The sequence below is a fragment of the Toxorhynchites rutilus genome, chromosome 3, assembly GCF_029784135.1.
Source record: "Toxorhynchites rutilus septentrionalis strain SRP chromosome 3, ASM2978413v1, whole genome shotgun sequence".
NCBI lineage: Eukaryota > Metazoa > Arthropoda > Insecta > Diptera > Culicidae > Toxorhynchites > Toxorhynchites rutilus.
The window spans coordinates 47,228,461-47,245,710 of record NC_073746.1 but is presented as its reverse complement, the minus strand read 5'-3'; the positions used below and the strand labels follow the sequence as shown (position 1 = coordinate 47,245,710).

The 17,250-nt window shown below is 39.2% G+C and overlaps 1 protein-coding gene across 9 annotated transcripts in view; it reads left to right on the top strand.

Moving 5' to 3' along the window:
* Window positions 1-17,250, top strand: part of LOC129774766 (uncharacterized protein DDB_G0283357) — a 77,164-nt gene that overhangs the window by 51,691 nt on the left and 8,223 nt on the right. For 7 of the 9 annotated variants that reach the window (XM_055778713.1, XM_055778716.1, XM_055778714.1 and 4 more), the window contains exons 7-15: window positions 3,022-3,634; window positions 3,698-4,299; window positions 4,367-4,768; window positions 4,840-5,178; window positions 5,237-5,434; window positions 15,999-16,214; window positions 16,275-16,472; window positions 16,535-16,705; window positions 16,767-16,849. In XM_055778713.1, coding sequence (XP_055634688.1) covers window positions 3,022-3,634; window positions 3,698-4,299; window positions 4,367-4,768; window positions 4,840-5,178; window positions 5,237-5,434; window positions 15,999-16,214; window positions 16,275-16,472; window positions 16,535-16,705; window positions 16,767-16,849 — 2,822 coding nt within the window. The remainder of the gene's footprint in view (window positions 1-3,021; window positions 3,635-3,697; window positions 4,300-4,366; window positions 4,769-4,839; window positions 5,179-5,236; window positions 5,435-15,998; window positions 16,215-16,274; window positions 16,473-16,534; window positions 16,706-16,766; window positions 16,850-17,250) is intronic. The other 2 variants (XM_055778712.1, XM_055778715.1) reach the window with 2 other exon arrangements.

Genomic DNA, 17,250 nt, shown 5'->3' with positions numbered 1-17,250 from the left:
CAGAACTGAAAAATAAATGCAATATTTGAAATAAAGCTGTGTTTTGAGCGTACCCACAATTAACGATACGGTCCTTAGATGTTGCATTTCGCATTGCTTGAGTTTACTGTCATCATATTGATCCATTCATAATTTAGGCTTTCTTCAGAATATTGACTATTCTTGGGCATTTTAAAGGAGAACAACGCTCAACACAAATAAATTTCATATCTGCATCGCGCGAAGGACAACAAAACAAAACAAACAAACTGCAGCGCGCCAAGCGGTTGACATAGTAATCATGTGGACAAACCAACATCAGTGAATCGGACAAACCATGATCAGAATTGAAGTCATAGAAATGCATCAATTACATGATTTAGATATGAGGGGCTTAGAATGCAAGGGGTGTAAGTGACATCATCGATTTCTCTACATCGACTCTCTCTTTTGGTCATAACTTAGCTGTAAACACATTTCCAGCTTTATTTGACAATGTCGAAGAACGGTCAGAACCTCATCTATCGGATTATATAGCAAAATCAAGTTGGAATGGCTTTGCAGTTGAATTATTAACTAAAGAAAAAGTTGATGAAGAGAAATCGATCAAATCACTTACACCCCTTTCCTTCTGAGCCCCTCTTATGATCAAAAGAGAAAGTCGATGGAGAGAAATCGATCAAGTCACTTACACCCCTTGCATTCTAAGCCCATCATTTGTAAGTGTTGTAATCCAGAAAAGGTCTGAATACGTACCAAATAATGACAGCAAGTTATACAAATATTTGGGAGTTCACTAATTTATTTAAGAACTCAGATGGGATGAATTGTCTTTTGTTTTATGTCAGGGTAATTCTGGAAAAAAAATAAATTCCGCCAATTCGAATTTTGATTATTGCATTAATTTTCGACAAAGGAGAGGTGGAGGTGGTAAATCGTTACATGACGTCAATGTTCTTGGATGTTCTCAGGCATCAGAGATCAATTTGCAGCTTTTAACGCAGGTCTGGGAATTATATATTTGTACAAACTTCTTCTTGTGTCAATGGAAGGTGCCAACGTGAATTGGTCATATTACGTGAGCCTTAACTGAGCTTTCAAGATGAAGAAGAAAAACTCTCGAGTGCCTTCGGATCGCATATTTTGCACGGTTCATCAATAGATTGATGGATTCAAAAAAACGCGCCAAAATTTTACGATATACAAATCTTGAAATTTCGTCAGGGATGCAAAACCCTGGTTTTAAAGCTTATGAAGCAAAATAGCTGGAAAACGATTCGAGGAACTTTTGACTATTGACCCTGTTAATCTTTTTTGATATTTGACGGATTTTTGATGTATCAGTGGAGCTTCAGCAGACTTTTTTTTTTATCCCATTTATTTATTTAAGGCTCATTAGCATTTTAGATGTAACAGAGCCGAATTTTAATCGTGTACATGTCACATGGTTATCATATCTATAATTAGCACATTACACAGTTGTCATTCGCCAGTATTCCTTCTATACCATTACATATGGTACATTCACACAGTAGCCATTTAGGCGTAAGAGTATTCTTTCTGTTTTTCCATTATCCAGTTGGACCACCGGACAGCGGAGACAGTTGATTGATCATTGTTGAGTTATTTATAGAACAGCAGCCCGATGTGTCTTGCAGAGCAGAGCAGTTGTATGGATGAATCGATCTTATTTCGACCATGGATCGATCTCCATCGCTGATGATTGAGCTTGGACGTAGCTATTCTGTAACAACACAAAGATGGTCAATGAGGGCCCTGAGTTTTGAACTCACGATCGATCGCTTACTAAGCGAACGCGCAACCAATGTGGCTACGGAGACCCCCCTTCAGCAGACTTAGCATTGGAACAATATTGATAGTAACAAAAGCAACAAGTTTGCTCACTATGCTCCGAAAAATGAATGTCCGGAGCATTTTCCTGAAAAATTAGTGGAAAATCAGGGAATATCAGGGAATTTGTTTTCGGGTTATGAGTCGACAGACTGGTGGTAGAGACTTTTTCACAATATCAACGTAGGGCTGTTTAAAGTGTTCATTCATAGAGCGCTTTATATGTTCCGCACACTGTTTGTATGCTGGGCATATAAACTTAAATGATGGTTTCCGAGCACCATTCGTTTTATTTTGTCGATGTTTTATTAATTCTCTTCTCGACCGTCTTTGAATGTCTTATATCATTCATACACCCGTGTTTCCGATATAGTTGAGTCACCAAATGTATTCTGAAATATTTTCAACGTTTCGGCTCAAGAAATTGTTTTTGGCAACAAAAAATTTCACATAATCACCCCTGTATTTCGATTGATTCGAAATATTCCGAACGACTTGATTAAATTCTATTCTGTGTTCCGTTCGAGTTGTTTTTGCATTTCGTTCGATCTGTTTCTCTTAGAACATTGAAGGGGCACAACGTTCGAAATAGGTGAAGCGAAATTATAGCTCGAACGAAACAACGATTTCGAACGAAATGGAAATCCGTCGGAATACAGAATAGGGCTGAATATCACACAATATCTTTTTTCACATTAAAAATCGCCGGGCAAAAAAAAACATGTTCTTAATGACGCTGTAAACCAACTGAATGACAGATCCCGCTCATTGACATTAAGACCACTGCCGGCAGTACTTGAAAAATTAAAAATGTTCTGCGGGAAAATTTAAAATTACAAATTCCTGGTATATATTTCACAGAATGCATGTTTGACATATGCGATTGAATGAATGAGCTTCTATGTTTTACCGTTTTCTCCATACTGTGAAAAAGGTTATGAATATATCCAGTGATACTTGTTTCTTGTGTGTGAGCGTGTGTATGTGTGTCCTGTGACAAATGGTATTCAATGCATTATCCGCAATTGCTACACGCTAGAAGTACTACACAAACAAGAGATTGGCCATCTATACTATACCGACTAACAGTCCAGAACTAACAAACGTCCATGGTTATTTTTCCCCTCTCGCTGAGAAGAAAACAAGGGGTCGTCGTTTCTAATCCGCCCATGTTCCTTGGTATGATTTCAGTTGGAAGCAATAAGGAGAATGTCGGTCGAAACGACAGAAAACACGAGAAAACTCGGTCGAAGGGAGGAAGAAAACATCGTGGAAGTCGGGAAGATCGGGAACGTGATCGCGATCGTGAGCATCTCAACAACAAGGAGCACAGTAACAAGGATAGCCACAGTAAACACAAACCCAACAGGAATAACCGCAGCTGCAGCAATCACAAGGATAACGGTATATCTGCGGTGACTACCAGTGCCAACATTACTGTAAATAGTAGAACGACTGCTGTAAATAATTCCTGTAATGCTACAAATAGCGTTGGTTCAACGGTGATCAGTAATCATAACGGTAGGGTGCCTAGTGCAACCATCGTGACAACTGATTGTCCAGTGACTACTGGTCACATCAATGGTGATAACAGTAATATGGTGGTGACCAATGATAAAGAAGTGCAGAACATTAGCAAAAGTCAGAAGCAACTGGTCAACGGTGACAATAATGCGACGATTACTAGCAAACCCGTTCACCTGGATGATCTTGATGATGACGACGATGATCTGGACTTTGAGGACATAGACAATGATGCGCTATCATCGGACAATGATGGCAAGACGGATACGCCCTCGTTAAGGTGAGTTCAAGAAGTTTATACAACAATACTTATACTAAACTACTTTTTCCTGTAAATGATTAGTAGCGGTGGTTCCTCGCGGGCAGGCGGTGACAGTGGTAGCACTTTGAGCGAAACGCCAAGCGGCAAGAGCTCACCAAGTGCATTCCTGGACCCGTTAACTGCTGTGAATAATTTGATAACGACCGGCAGCACGACGACGGTCACCACCAGCAGCAGTAGCAGCAGTATAACATCGGCAGATGAGAGGACCGCTGCGGCTATCACTTCTGCCGCCAACAACAGCAGCACCGCCATCAACAACAATGGTATTAGTAGCAGTAGCAACAGCAGCAATTTCTTCTCCCCCGTTTTGACAAACGAAGACAAAAACGGTAGAAGAAGCACGGAACCCGTGATATCGTCGTCTTCATCACTGTTTGGTAGTGACAATGAGGGCATGAATTTAACCACTACGACTGTAACAACACCACCCACGGCCAACAAACAGTCGCCGCAACAGCAGCAGCAGCAGCAGCAGCAACAAAATGGCATGAGTAAGATCAGCAACAGCTTGATTGACAATACCGCATCGCGATTCTCAAAGCTGGGCATTTTCGATGACAATAGCAGTTTCTTTTCGCATGGCACGTTCGATCCTTATAATTATAACAAACTAGACGGTGGTGAGTATACTATGCCCATTGTTAAATTCTGCAGAGAATTGAACCAAGCGAATGCACACATTTTCAGTATTAAACGGAAGTCAAGAGAGCAGTCAATCCTCGGGTTTATCTACTTCTCAGCTGCCGGATCTCCTCAGTGGTACCAACGATACCAATGAGCAGCACACAAAGGAGATCCTCAAGAATCTAGGCAATATTCAGCAACAGCAGCAACAACAGCATCATTTGCTGAACAATGTGCATCTACAGCAGCAACTGAATGGCCTAGGTCTTGGTAACGGTAGTGTCGACGGCCTATCGGGTTTCGGCACCGGTAATACCGACGACTGGGAGACCGCTTTTGGAAAATACATGGTGCGCAGCAAGATGGACATAGAACATCACGAAGAGTTGCTACGCATGCAGGAACTGCAGAAGCGCAATCTCATCAACAGTGGACTGAACGTAGCGCAATTTAATGGCTTTAATGGTAAAATATCAATTCAGTTTTCATTCGAAGAATAATTGTCTTGATGTTTGTTTTTTCATTCTCGTTTCAAGGAGATTATTCGGATTACTTTCACAACACAAATGAGCTCAATAGTAGGTTATTGAGTCAACAGCAGCAGCAAGCTCACCAGCGTTTGCAACAACAGCAACAACAGCAGCAGCAACAGCAACACTCCGACCTGAACCACATCTATGCAGGTAATATGTCGAAATTCTTCGACTTCCACAAAAATCAACAGCAGCAAGCAGCACAACAGCAGCAACAGCAGCAGAACCAACAATTGCTTCTCAACGGGCATTCAACGCTTCCGATACCCGATCCTTTTAACATTTCGAGCCTGCTGGAGAACAGCCGATTAAACTCGCACTTCCTAGAACAACACACAAACGGTGCGCATACATCGATTATCTCTTTGATAGCAGAATCTGATTTTTTTTGTTGACACAGGTTTACTAGGTTCCCAACTACAGAAGCAACGTATGATCAACGGTCAGCATAATCCCCACAATCTTCTGCTGAATGGGACAAATGCACAACAGCCGCAGCCGCAGCCCCAACAGCAGCAACAGCAACAACAAAACGGTAGACTGCACAATCCACAGCAACAGTATCCGCCGTCAAACGCCGTTCTAGATGACGACTTAGGTAACGTATCCTCTGCAGAAAGAAACGTTGTAGGAATTAATTTGCGTTGGCGGATGGCGATGAATATGTTTCTTCAAGCTCGTTGACTAAAAATCTAGCAGCAATCCAAGTGCCATACAGGGTTTATTTTCCTCGGCATTGGCAACCGCCAATAACTTTTGGGAGAGTTTCGATAATGCTTTAAATGAAGTTTGGCTACACTAGTATTCTATTTTACGATAAGTCTTCTACTGTAGTGCGCTATAAGACTGGATCTCACTGAGGCAACACTGAACCGCAACGATTGGCTTATTCCTTCAATGATTATTACATATGTCCGATCCCTTTACTCCAAAAACAACTTCAATTTAAGTGTTCCTTTAACGTTCTTAAAAATTTAACAATTCTGGAAAGTAAACGGCTAAACGAAATTTGGCTAACGTTTTGGAAATTTATTAGTCTAGAAAATTCACCTAAAATATGTTTCCAAAACCTACTTCTGATTCTTATGCGATTATCAGAGTAATATGTCATTCAATCAAGAATATCTTAGAAGTAAAAGGACCTAATGGTATGTTCTGGAATACACATGAAAGTTTATAAAGGAAGGTTAGTTGGGATGACTGCTGTTACTCAGAATGTTTTCTAATATTTTGCGAAAGAATCATATACAGGGTGCGAGACGATTGTGTGCAGTAAACGACATTAAGAAATTTACACTAGTCAGTGATATAAACGATGAATGTTTTGTTATTTCATTCAAAAAAATCGCCTCCCTTTTCGATGACCGTTGATAGACGCTTCCGGAAACTGCCACATCCACGTTTTACCGTGTTTCGATCCATAGATGTCGTCACCTCCATGATCTTAGTTTACAGCGACCTAAGTGTGGTTCAGTGCACACGTGGCCGAGTGGTTAGCGTCTCACATTATCATGCCGGGTGTTCGGGTTCGATTCCCGTTCTGGCCGGGGAATTTTTCGTCATAGAAATTTCCTTCGACTTGCACTGTGGTCACGCGTATTCAAGAGCTTGCCCCTCGGAATACATTCAAGGCGTGGTTATTTGGCAAGAAATCTCAACTAAGTATCAATAAACGACGCTGGTGAATGCATACGTTGAGACGGCAAAAGTTCCACAGGGAACGTTAACGCCATTCAAGAAGAAGAAGACCTAAGTGTGGTGTGAGGCGTTCTATTGGTATCCCGCTCGGCCCACGAAATAATCTAAAGAGATACGGGGGGCATTACATCCCCCTCGCTGGAGACTACGCCTAGAACCATAACATTGGAAGGGAACTTCGTTGACATGACGATAGGAATCTGACTACGATCTGGTGCAAGTCACCTGTCGTTCTTTAGATTCACCTTTTGATCCTGATTGAGTTTTTTGACGTAGGACTACGTCTTTCATTTCTATACCGGGGTGTAAAATCAAAGTTTCGAAAACGAAAGCGTTACGCCGGAGACCGAGATTTTGAGCGTTAATAGCTCCTAAACAACTGAACGAAATGGTATGATAAACACTTCATTCGAAAGATAAAATGTCTACGCGTTATATACTTGTTACTTTTTGATCCAAAAACTTGTTTCAATAGTCTTAAAATTGCTTTCAAAACAGGCTATTGAAATCACCAATCGGTATATAAGCGAGCGCCGCTCGGAAATTCACTCAGTTCTAATTGAACAGCGATTGGAGCATGTTGTCGCTGTTGCGGTGAAGCTCTTTATTTATCATGAAAGCGCGGATGAACGATGTCACCAAGAGCCTGTTTGTGCACCCTAGGCCAGAAGGGAATCTATCAGGAGGAGAGTGATGCCACAAACGGTTCCCTGGGAAGAGATCGCTACACACACATACACGCGCGGCTATTAATAGGTGGTTATCGAGTTGGCATTAACCACTGGTGGGCTTCCAGTATCGAGGAAAATGTGGAAATATCTAATCGTTACTGAAAATAATCTGCCAGTTCCTTTGGGAATTTTCAAAATATATTCATGTGAAAGAGTTTAATTGAATGTTTTCTATCCATGTTACACTGTGACCAAATATGTTTCAATCAAGTGCTATTAACAGGTGGTTATCGAGTTGGCATTAACCACTGGTGGGCTTCCAGTATCGAGGAAAATGTGGAAATATCTAATCGGTACTGAAAATAATCTGCCAGTTCCTTTGGGAATTTTCAAAATATATTCATGTGAAAGAGTTTAATTGAATGTTTTCTATCCATGTAACACTGTGACTAAATACATTTGGTTTTGTGGTTTTTCAATCAATCGCAATTAACAGGATAGCTTCTGAAGATTATTCTTCTCCATCAGTAGGATATTTCCGTATCCAATATTGTATGCGCCCGCAATCGATTATTGCTCAGTCGCCGAAAGTTCCGAGCTCAGAGAGTTCATTCCCCTCTAGTTTGCCTTCCAAATTGCCATCGTAAACCACACCTTCTCTCGATTCAATCACACACAAAAAGCATACTTAAGCGATATTCTGGTGGTGAGACACATTCATTTTTCGTGAGGACATCGACAAGACAACATCGTTGCCTAACGTGCTGGAGGAGGTGGACGGCGAAGGATCGACACATACACGCGCAGAATTCTTTCCGTTTGGATGCCATTCAGCATCGAGAAAGTTCCGGAAAGATCTAATCATTGCTGGGAAATAATCAGCCAGTTCCTCTGGGAATTTAAAAATACAATCATGTGAAAGAGTTTATTTGAATGTTTTCTATTCATGTAACACTGTGACCAAATATTTTTCAATCAAGTACTATTAACAGGTGGTTATCGAGTTAGTATTAACCACTGGTGGGCTTCCAGTATCGAGGAAAATGTGGAAATATCTAATCGTTACTGAAAATAATCTGCCAGTTCCTCTGGGAATTTAAAATTACATTCATGTGAAAGAGTTTATTTTAATGTTTTCTATCCATAAAATATCCATATAATACATTTGGGTTTGTGATTTGTCAATCAAGTACAGTTAGCAGGTTAGCTTCTGAAGATTATTCTTCAGAACAAGGTTTTTCGTATCCTATATTGGATGCATAAAACCTTGTGCCTCCAACGTAACGCTCTCGTTTTCGAAGTCTCCCAAATATTCATTTATTCATTCATTCAGAATGGATTTAGATTCAACTTCAAACAAATGATCTCTAAATCAACGATAGTCCTACGTCACCCTTGCGGTTATACCATAGATATAACCCACTTCCTGTTTTTTCATAAGAGAAAAAGATTACAGGTTTAGTATGATGAGGATACTTCAGCCGACTCAGGAGTTTTTTAGCTTTATCCAATCGTCGTAATTTGGTCGCAGCGTTCATGAATTGACCTCTGCGTAGCGCATACGACTTATATTCAAGGTTTTTGACCATTACTCCCCGGATTGAGAACCTCATTGTTCTCGCTGAATTCTTCTTAATCATTTTTTCTACTTTTCTTACCCTCCGTTTCTGCTCCATTCAACGGTATTGAAACGGCACTTGTATTTCTTCCGGGTAGGTGATAGTTTATTACTTTCCCAAGCCTTTTAAAAAAATTGTTCTTTTCGAAACTTTTACCGACCGAACTATCTCTTTTAAACTTGGCCCGGCGCGCAATATAACGTCGTCGGCTGATCGATTACTCTCTTGTTTCGACATCTTTACGTTTACTTAACATTGTTTGCTTACATCTAACACTTAACAGATACCGAATTCGTTTAGAATCCTGTTCGTTCCACAAATAATTACTATTATAATATAAAATCATCATTAAACACAGTTTTCGTTCAATAAGTTTCTCGATATCGATAAAAAAAACCTCTTATTTCATCACATAAAATAAATATTCGATACGTTAAAGTAAGTTTTCATTCATAATTTTGATATTCCTTCTGAATATACATCATTGTTTTCGCTTCCCAATGAAAGCACACGAACCTTAATGCCGTCTACGCGAATATACTCTCCAAAATCAGAATCCGAATTGGATTACGATTCCAATAATACAAAAGCAAAAACAGCAGGTTTTCCTTTTTCATAGTCTTTATTTTTAGATTTTCCAAAACAATAGGGCTCTTGCTACACATACATGCAGAGCATCTGTTGGGCAAACATCTTTTGTTTACATTCGTAGCTTCTATGCAGCAGAAACGGATTCATTATCAATCGACGTTCTTGTAGATGATTTAAATATAGTTCCGATCTTTCTATTAGCGCGAAATATTTCATAGAACTGACATGTGCTTATTGAAAAAGTTACCGAACAAGAGCTTTTGTGTGACGCATATTGCTTAACTTACTAGCACCTATTTCGCTATGTTCATTGGGCGACTTTCCCACTAGATTTGAATCGGAGAAAAAACAGAAAAGGATTATCAGCATGTTCGGACCTAGATTGAAGACACAGAGGCTCGAGTTCACGTTCGAATGCTTCCTTGTATTTTCCATGAATGAGAGAATTGATGGATTTTCTTCGTTTCCGATCAATTTTATTATAATCATATTTCACTTCACCGCAGAGCATTCAGGTACCCGGAATTCATATCAGAGGGTTGATTGATCTTTCTGGCTGAATATGTTCTTAATTTCAACATAATTATCTGCTTTTTTGGCGAAACTAACCACCGAATCAGGATATCTGCAAACGAATATTCATTATAGTTTACTTCATCACGAGACCAGCATTTCAGGGCAAAAAGCACAAAGCCTAAATGGGAGCACACTTCACACAATCCGGCTATTCGATCGCAATGTGCAATTTGCATTGTTTCTGTGAAACTTTTTGAATAATCAATCTGCTTCCATTGATATGGATCATAGCCATAACAGAAATTTCTATATTTCTCCGTGTATATGGCTTTGACGCTAAAAATAAATATTTTTATGTAAAGAGACATATATTCGCATATTATTAAAATAGTGTAGTGCGTCATTTCTATAACTATTTCGCTAAAATAATTATTTAAACAAAGCTCAATTTGTCGACCCATATAAATCCTATGCAGCGATCTCTTTTGCCTGCCCAACAGATCACTAATACATATGCACGCTGCAAGCGCCCTATACTCGGATCTTGACAGTTCAGTATAATTGTATTGGTGATCCCGAGTGCCACCCCGTGAAACGTCTCAGTGAAACTAACAGCTTTCGGGGCGAAACTAGTGCGACACCGAGATGAAGAATAGAAGGTGGGAAGATTCACGAGTTTTGGTTGTGTTAAACTTTGATTTTATTAGTAGCCTGGAAGATTGGAAGTTCACATATCAGGCATACCAGTCAGTTACTCAAATTTTACAACATTGAGTGTGTCAGCGAATAAATTTGAAAGAGGATATATAGAAACTAATTACATATTTCCAAAATATATTTTTCGCATTATGAAAAAAACAGAACATGTCACAAACTAAAATGTTTATTTTTTTCTTTGATTTTTTCTTATATCAGAAATAGTTTTCTAATGTCTACTACGTTTGGATTTTAGAGCAATTTCATGGAAGTTTTTCTCTTGTCAGCAATTGTAATTACTTTTTTCACAATAAGGGTGTTGAACACTTCATTCGTCTAAAACTAAGACACAAGCGGAAAACTTTTCGTCTCAATCTAGTTCATACGGAGTCAATTAAATTTATTTTTCAAGTGAATTTTACATGAAAAAACTTGCAACCTTTTTTCCCATCCACTGTTGAATGTTTCTCCGTTAAAGGAACAAAAGATAATGTGACTCTGACTTTGTTCATTTACGTTTTTGGTCGACGAACGAGAAGAAAGATTGAATTGAAATTATACCTCAATAATACTGAAATTTTAGTTTCTGCCAAATTGTCAGTTGGGCTTTTATGATTTTGAACGCTAACATTGTTTTTAAGAAAAAAAATTGTTCGTTCATTTCATCTGCTTATTTTTACTTGTAATAACAACACTTTTCCTATGTAGTGGACTATTATAAGAAAAGTAACATGCATAAACAAAATCTGTGACGTCACAGATTTAAAAATCTTCCCACCTTTCATTTTCCATCTCGGTGCGACACTAGGTTGAAGCTGAGTGAATAAAAAAATGTTCTGACAGCAGTTAGTGTGGCACTGGGGTTGAAACTGAACAAAAACGAATTCGCTATTGACGAATTTACGTTAGAATTGCAACCAAATGGCGCAGCGAGTAAAATTATGATGTTTTGTTTTGACGTAGGACTACGTCTAACCGGAAGATAAAGGGGGTGAAACGGAAATCTAGGCACAGAACAAGTAGGAAAAAATGCAAGATTTGGAACGCTTATAACTCGAGTTTTCTCAATAGATCGCAAAGGTTTTTGCATCAATTGATAGGAAATATATCTACGCATCTATCATAACGCATAACATTTCATTTTTCTTGAGATAAATAATTGAACAATTGTGAAATATCAAGCATTGTCCAAATGCACTATGTGTCCATTTTTGATTGGTCCATTTTGTGCTCCTCAAATCGTACCGACCAAAACGGGCAACCAGAGCAGCAGCGAAATAGAATGAAGCACGATTGGAAAGGAAAAAGAAAAAAAAAGAACGAAACATTGGTCGCAGTCTCACACATGCGTGATTCTCGAGCCAGCCAGTCAGCTTAAAAATCCCCGCTCCGCTGCCGTAACGATCATTCTCATTCAAACCGTACACCACATCAGTTCGCATCACAACACATCAACAAACCAACCCAAGCAGCCATGTCTGGACATGGCAAAGGAGGAAAAGTGAAGGGAAAGGCAAAACCCGCTCGAACCGTGTCGTTCTGGAGTTCCCCGCAAGGGTAGCTAGGCCGAGCGAATTAGTACCAGTGCACCAGTCTACCTAGCCGGCGTTATATAGTTTCGGCCGCCGAAGTGATCGAGTTGGCTGGTAAAGCTGCTCGCGACGATAAGAAAACCCGCATTCATAACAGAACACATTCGGTTCGGTGAACATCAAGACAGCAACAGGCAGTTGCAGCGAGTGGCAAACGCATTCGCAAAACGGCAGCAGGTAGCAGAAGAAAAAAGTTTGTTTATACATACTGCTTTGGTGGCAAAACCAGCCAACGTAAAACACGGCGCTTTTCAGGGCCATTAAACCATTCAAAGAAGAGTTATTAAAAGTTATTCACAATACCAATGCATTCTAAAGTGACATAATATGACATATAATATGAACTGAATTATTTAGTTTATGCTTGTTTTTTAACTTATTGGTGGTTGAGGTCTTTGAAATTAATCATTCAGTTTTCACAAACCCATGTATGGTCTCCGAATCAAAAGTGGCTTCAAATTACAACACATTGTATGCATTAACGAATTTTCTCGGTAGCAAGAACTGCTTTCTTAGGTTGATAACTGATGTTGAAAATTGACTGACGTTACATCTGCATTGTATAGAAACATAACTAAGGAGCAATATGATGAGCTATGCATTTCTTGCTGCTCTGTTCGTATTTTAAAGGACTTCAATCCGAAGGTCCTCCGCCCTTTATTCACTGTTGGTTTTTCAGAACGCTTATAACTCGTCTATTTCTCGACATATCGTAGAGTTCGTCTCCAAAACCTCAGTTTTTTCATTTTTATTTACTTTGTTTGCGGAGACTACAAATCTTACAATTCATTCGTCTCCGAAACCACAGTTTAAGGTACGGTAATGTGCTAGTGAAATATATGATAGTGAATGAGCTGATGACCACCTATGCATTCCCTATCACAGCCATCATTTTGATTGTACGATATGTGTATACGCAAAAAGATGACCGGCGTTAAACATTTAATAAGTACAAAGCCTTCAGAAAAAAATCAAGAATCAACTATAAGACAGTGAGAAAAGAATTAGAAAATTTGTAAAAAAACGCAAAAACACAACACCAAAGACTCTTTTCAGAACTCCCAACATGTTCATAAAGAGTAAACAGTAAACTAATCCATATTTCAGGTAGATAGGAAGGTATTCACGTAGGAGAAGAAAATAAAACAATATATTTAAAATATATGTTTAGAAAAAAACTGTCCCCTTTGTTTAGTCCTACGTCACTCCGGTTATGTCTCCGACATTACCCACCCGTCTTTTTTTTGGTATGGATTTGTTTTGAAAAATCAGAAATTTTCTGCAAATTTCCCGGATTCAAGTATTCTTTCTACACTGAAAAGGTTAGAAAATCATCATTTTACATTGTTTCATTCATAACATATGACGAACGATTCGGTACAAGTATTATAATTTACATTTTTTCACTATGTAAATGATGGGTGGCATTTGTTGCGCTTCAAATATTGCAGATTCTTCTCGTATCGGCCGAAAGGAAGTTCCTGCATAATCAATGGTATCCGCCAACGTGATATGATATCGATTGCATCGTCATTATTCACAGTTTGAGCTTCTGAAAAATGTCCGGAAATTAGTACTCATAAACTATGTTCACTATCAAACATAAACATTTCGAAGATTATCTATGACTTCGGTCACATCGCGTGTTGAGACCATTGGAAATAGACAAAAATATAATTTTCTTACCATTTATTGATGCTATTTAATGGCTAAAATGATTGTAAATAGAAAATAATAAAAATAATCACGACCAAATCGCGCTTTTCAGTGCGTAAAATAACAAACACTTTTGTAGTTCTGAGCTCTAATGTAGGTGTTGCATGAGATGATCCAGCTTTGCGTAAATTCGTCAATTAGCTTAACAGTATAAGCTATCCAGTGCTGCCAGATATATCTGAATCTTGCTCTGTAAGCATGAGAAATTCCTATTTGAATTTTACTGCAAAAACTCGTCACACACCCTGCACATTGCCGCACACGAGTGATGATTCACTGTTCGGCAGAAAACGAACGCTTTGGAATCATATTCCTTCAGATCATCTTTGGTAGTTGTCGTAGTTGTCATCTTTGGCCTCAGTAATGCGGGGCGTTATGTTTGAGTCGCTACTCGACCCATTCGCCCAAGCATCACTCATGTACTAATGAAGAGAACTGTTTGTGTATCTAGCACAAACCGATAGAGTGGTCGATTCCGAATCAGTCGTTTCCGCACCAGTCAGCGTTTATCAATTGATTTGCGGATTATAAACAGGCATGCTTGTTCTGACAAAAAAAAAATCCCCTTTGGCTTCTTCCAGTAATACTACGTTATGACGGCGAAGTTTCTCTAGGAACGTTAGTGCCATTTAAGAAGAAGAAGTCAAGGGAGTTGAATGAAGAGACAGATTTGTATTACTTAGTCACGTCAATTAGAATAATCATTTATAGTGGAGGCGCTCTGGCGTATTGGTAACATCCATGACTCTCACGCTAAAGGTCACGAGTTCAATTCTCACTCCCGACATTCTTCCAAGAATGGAAGTTAAAGTGACGAACCAGACAAATGAGTTAAAGTCACTATAATACAGATAAAAAAAAAAAAAAGAATAATCATTGACTAGAATAGTTCATCAGTCATCCTCGCTCTGAACGCTTCATATTCTAGTCAATTCAAATTATGTTGACGGCGACTGCCGAAGTAGTCCTAGTCGAAGCGAAGCTACTGAGAGGAGAGTCGATTTTCATTTTTCATCTTCAAAGATTTCGGGCCCTGCGTAAGGGTATTCCTTCTGTACCATTGCAAATGATACATTACACAGTAGCCATTTAGGCGTAAGAGTATTCCTTCTGTTTTTCCATTGTTCAGTTAGACTACCGGACAGCGGATACGGTTGATATGATCATTGTTGTGTTATTTACAGGGTGTTCAATAAGTTCGAATAGACTTTAAAAATGCGTTAGAAAAATGAAAATACATGATATTCTTTTCTGCGTTAATTTTTATTGAGAAAATGTTTGTTGTGATCCTTTACGACATATCATCTGGGAGCACTCGGTGCTCTGCAACCGCGGGATGTTTATGTGGGACGAGGGGATGCTGGTCAACTTCAGTGCCTACAGCCGATAATTTTGGACATTGTACGGCTGTTTCAAGACAAAGAGTTTCTCATCAGAGAACACGAACGCCTTACTTGCGTGCCGCGAAAGTTTATTTCAGAACAATTGTAAATGAATAGTGCGAATGGTTATGGTTAATTTTAAAAGAATTTGTTGAGCCCCGATAGATTTTTCTGTCCATTCAAAAGTGAAATCTCCGAATTCTCGCAAAGCAAATCAATATATATCAGCAGTCATTATTACTGTCATACGTGTCAAACTTTCAACTCCAGACTATGTGAACGATCCCTATAACATTATGTGCATAACTGTCTTTTGGATATATCGTTCCCTTTTATAGCAAATCCAGTTTTCGTTTGAATAAAAAATAAAGTATATCATTTAAGTATATATTTTGTTTTAACAAGCATTGCTGTTTCCTTTATATCGGATGATAATTTAGATTCTAACTATACATTGAACAACTTGCTACGTAAACGAATTTGAGTATCTTCATCACCGTCACATCTTGAAATACATATTCCACCGCCAACTGCAATTTCACTACATATATTTGAATAACTTCTTGAAACTGTCCGTACAGTAGCTATATAGAGAGTGTATTAGTTACCAGTTCATAGAAGCTTATTTACTGTTGTCTATTCCAATCAAACACAACCCTTTCCCATACGCGCTGACAAAAGGCAAAATTTTAGGCTTTGATCCCTTCTTCGAGACGCAGAAAGGACTGGCGGAACTTATGATTGACGAGGTTAAGCAACAGCAAATACCGCAGAGTTCTGTAGTCGCTGCGACAGTCTCCCACAGCAAGCTATTGGAAAATGTCCAGCGAACTCGAATGCCCCCGCCGGGCTTCAATCATATGAACGCCTTCGGATTCGGCGTTCCGAGAGCGCAAGGTAAACTAGAACTTTATAGGTCTTGTGGAGGAAGCAGTAGCTGATAATTTTTTTTTCTAGTTTCCGGCAGTAAAATCCTTCCCTTTATGAACCTGGCCAACAGTGCACAGCAGCAGCCGCCGCCATTACCATCACAACAAGGCAACTGGGGTCAACAAATACAACAGCAGCAACAGCAGCAGCAATTTATGGGATTCCAGCAGAATGAACAAAATCATTTAGCCCCATCCCAGCCACAAAATGGACACAACAAACCAGGTTAGTTTGAGTATGTTTCTTTAGGGATTCGGGCGCTTAGCATATCTTCTCCTATCCCACAGGCTATGGTAGCAACTTTGGTGATTGGACATCGTTCGATCCAGCAATCGTTTCCTTCCGTCAGTTTTCGTTCATGAATGGTCCCAATCAACCAGGTGGTGATATGTTTCTCACCGCGCAGCAGCAACAAAACCAGTTGAATCAGCCGCTCATACCGCAACCACCAGCACAAGGTATTATTTCGGAGGAGTTCTACAATTTCGAGAAAAACTATATTGCGGGTTTCTTCGGCAGGATTTGGACATCACGGTATCAATTTGCAGTCCAGTGTCATGAATCAGCAGCAGCAACAACAGGCGGGCAACCCGCAAGCACAGGTAAAGTGTGATGACTTTTTACACCATCAATACTCGCTGCAACAACAGCAGCATCAGTATCAGCAGCAACAGCAGCAACAGCAACATCAGCAACAACAACAACAACAACAACAACAATATGCTCTTGGCAGCAATAGTATTGATTATTTTTCCAAGTGGACCTGTCGAATGTCGTCTTAATTTAGACAAATTCGCTAATTGTGTATACCCATTATTACCACAATAATTGTGTACCCACTCGAAACGCGCCCACACACGTTATATTGTACAGAGAATTGTTGAAATCAACGAATGAATAATGAATATTAGAAACAAAAACTAAACTACAAAGGAATAAATTCAAGCAAGTAGTGAAATAGTTCCGTAATGATTTTTTGGTTGGAACAATTGCGCTGCCCCAA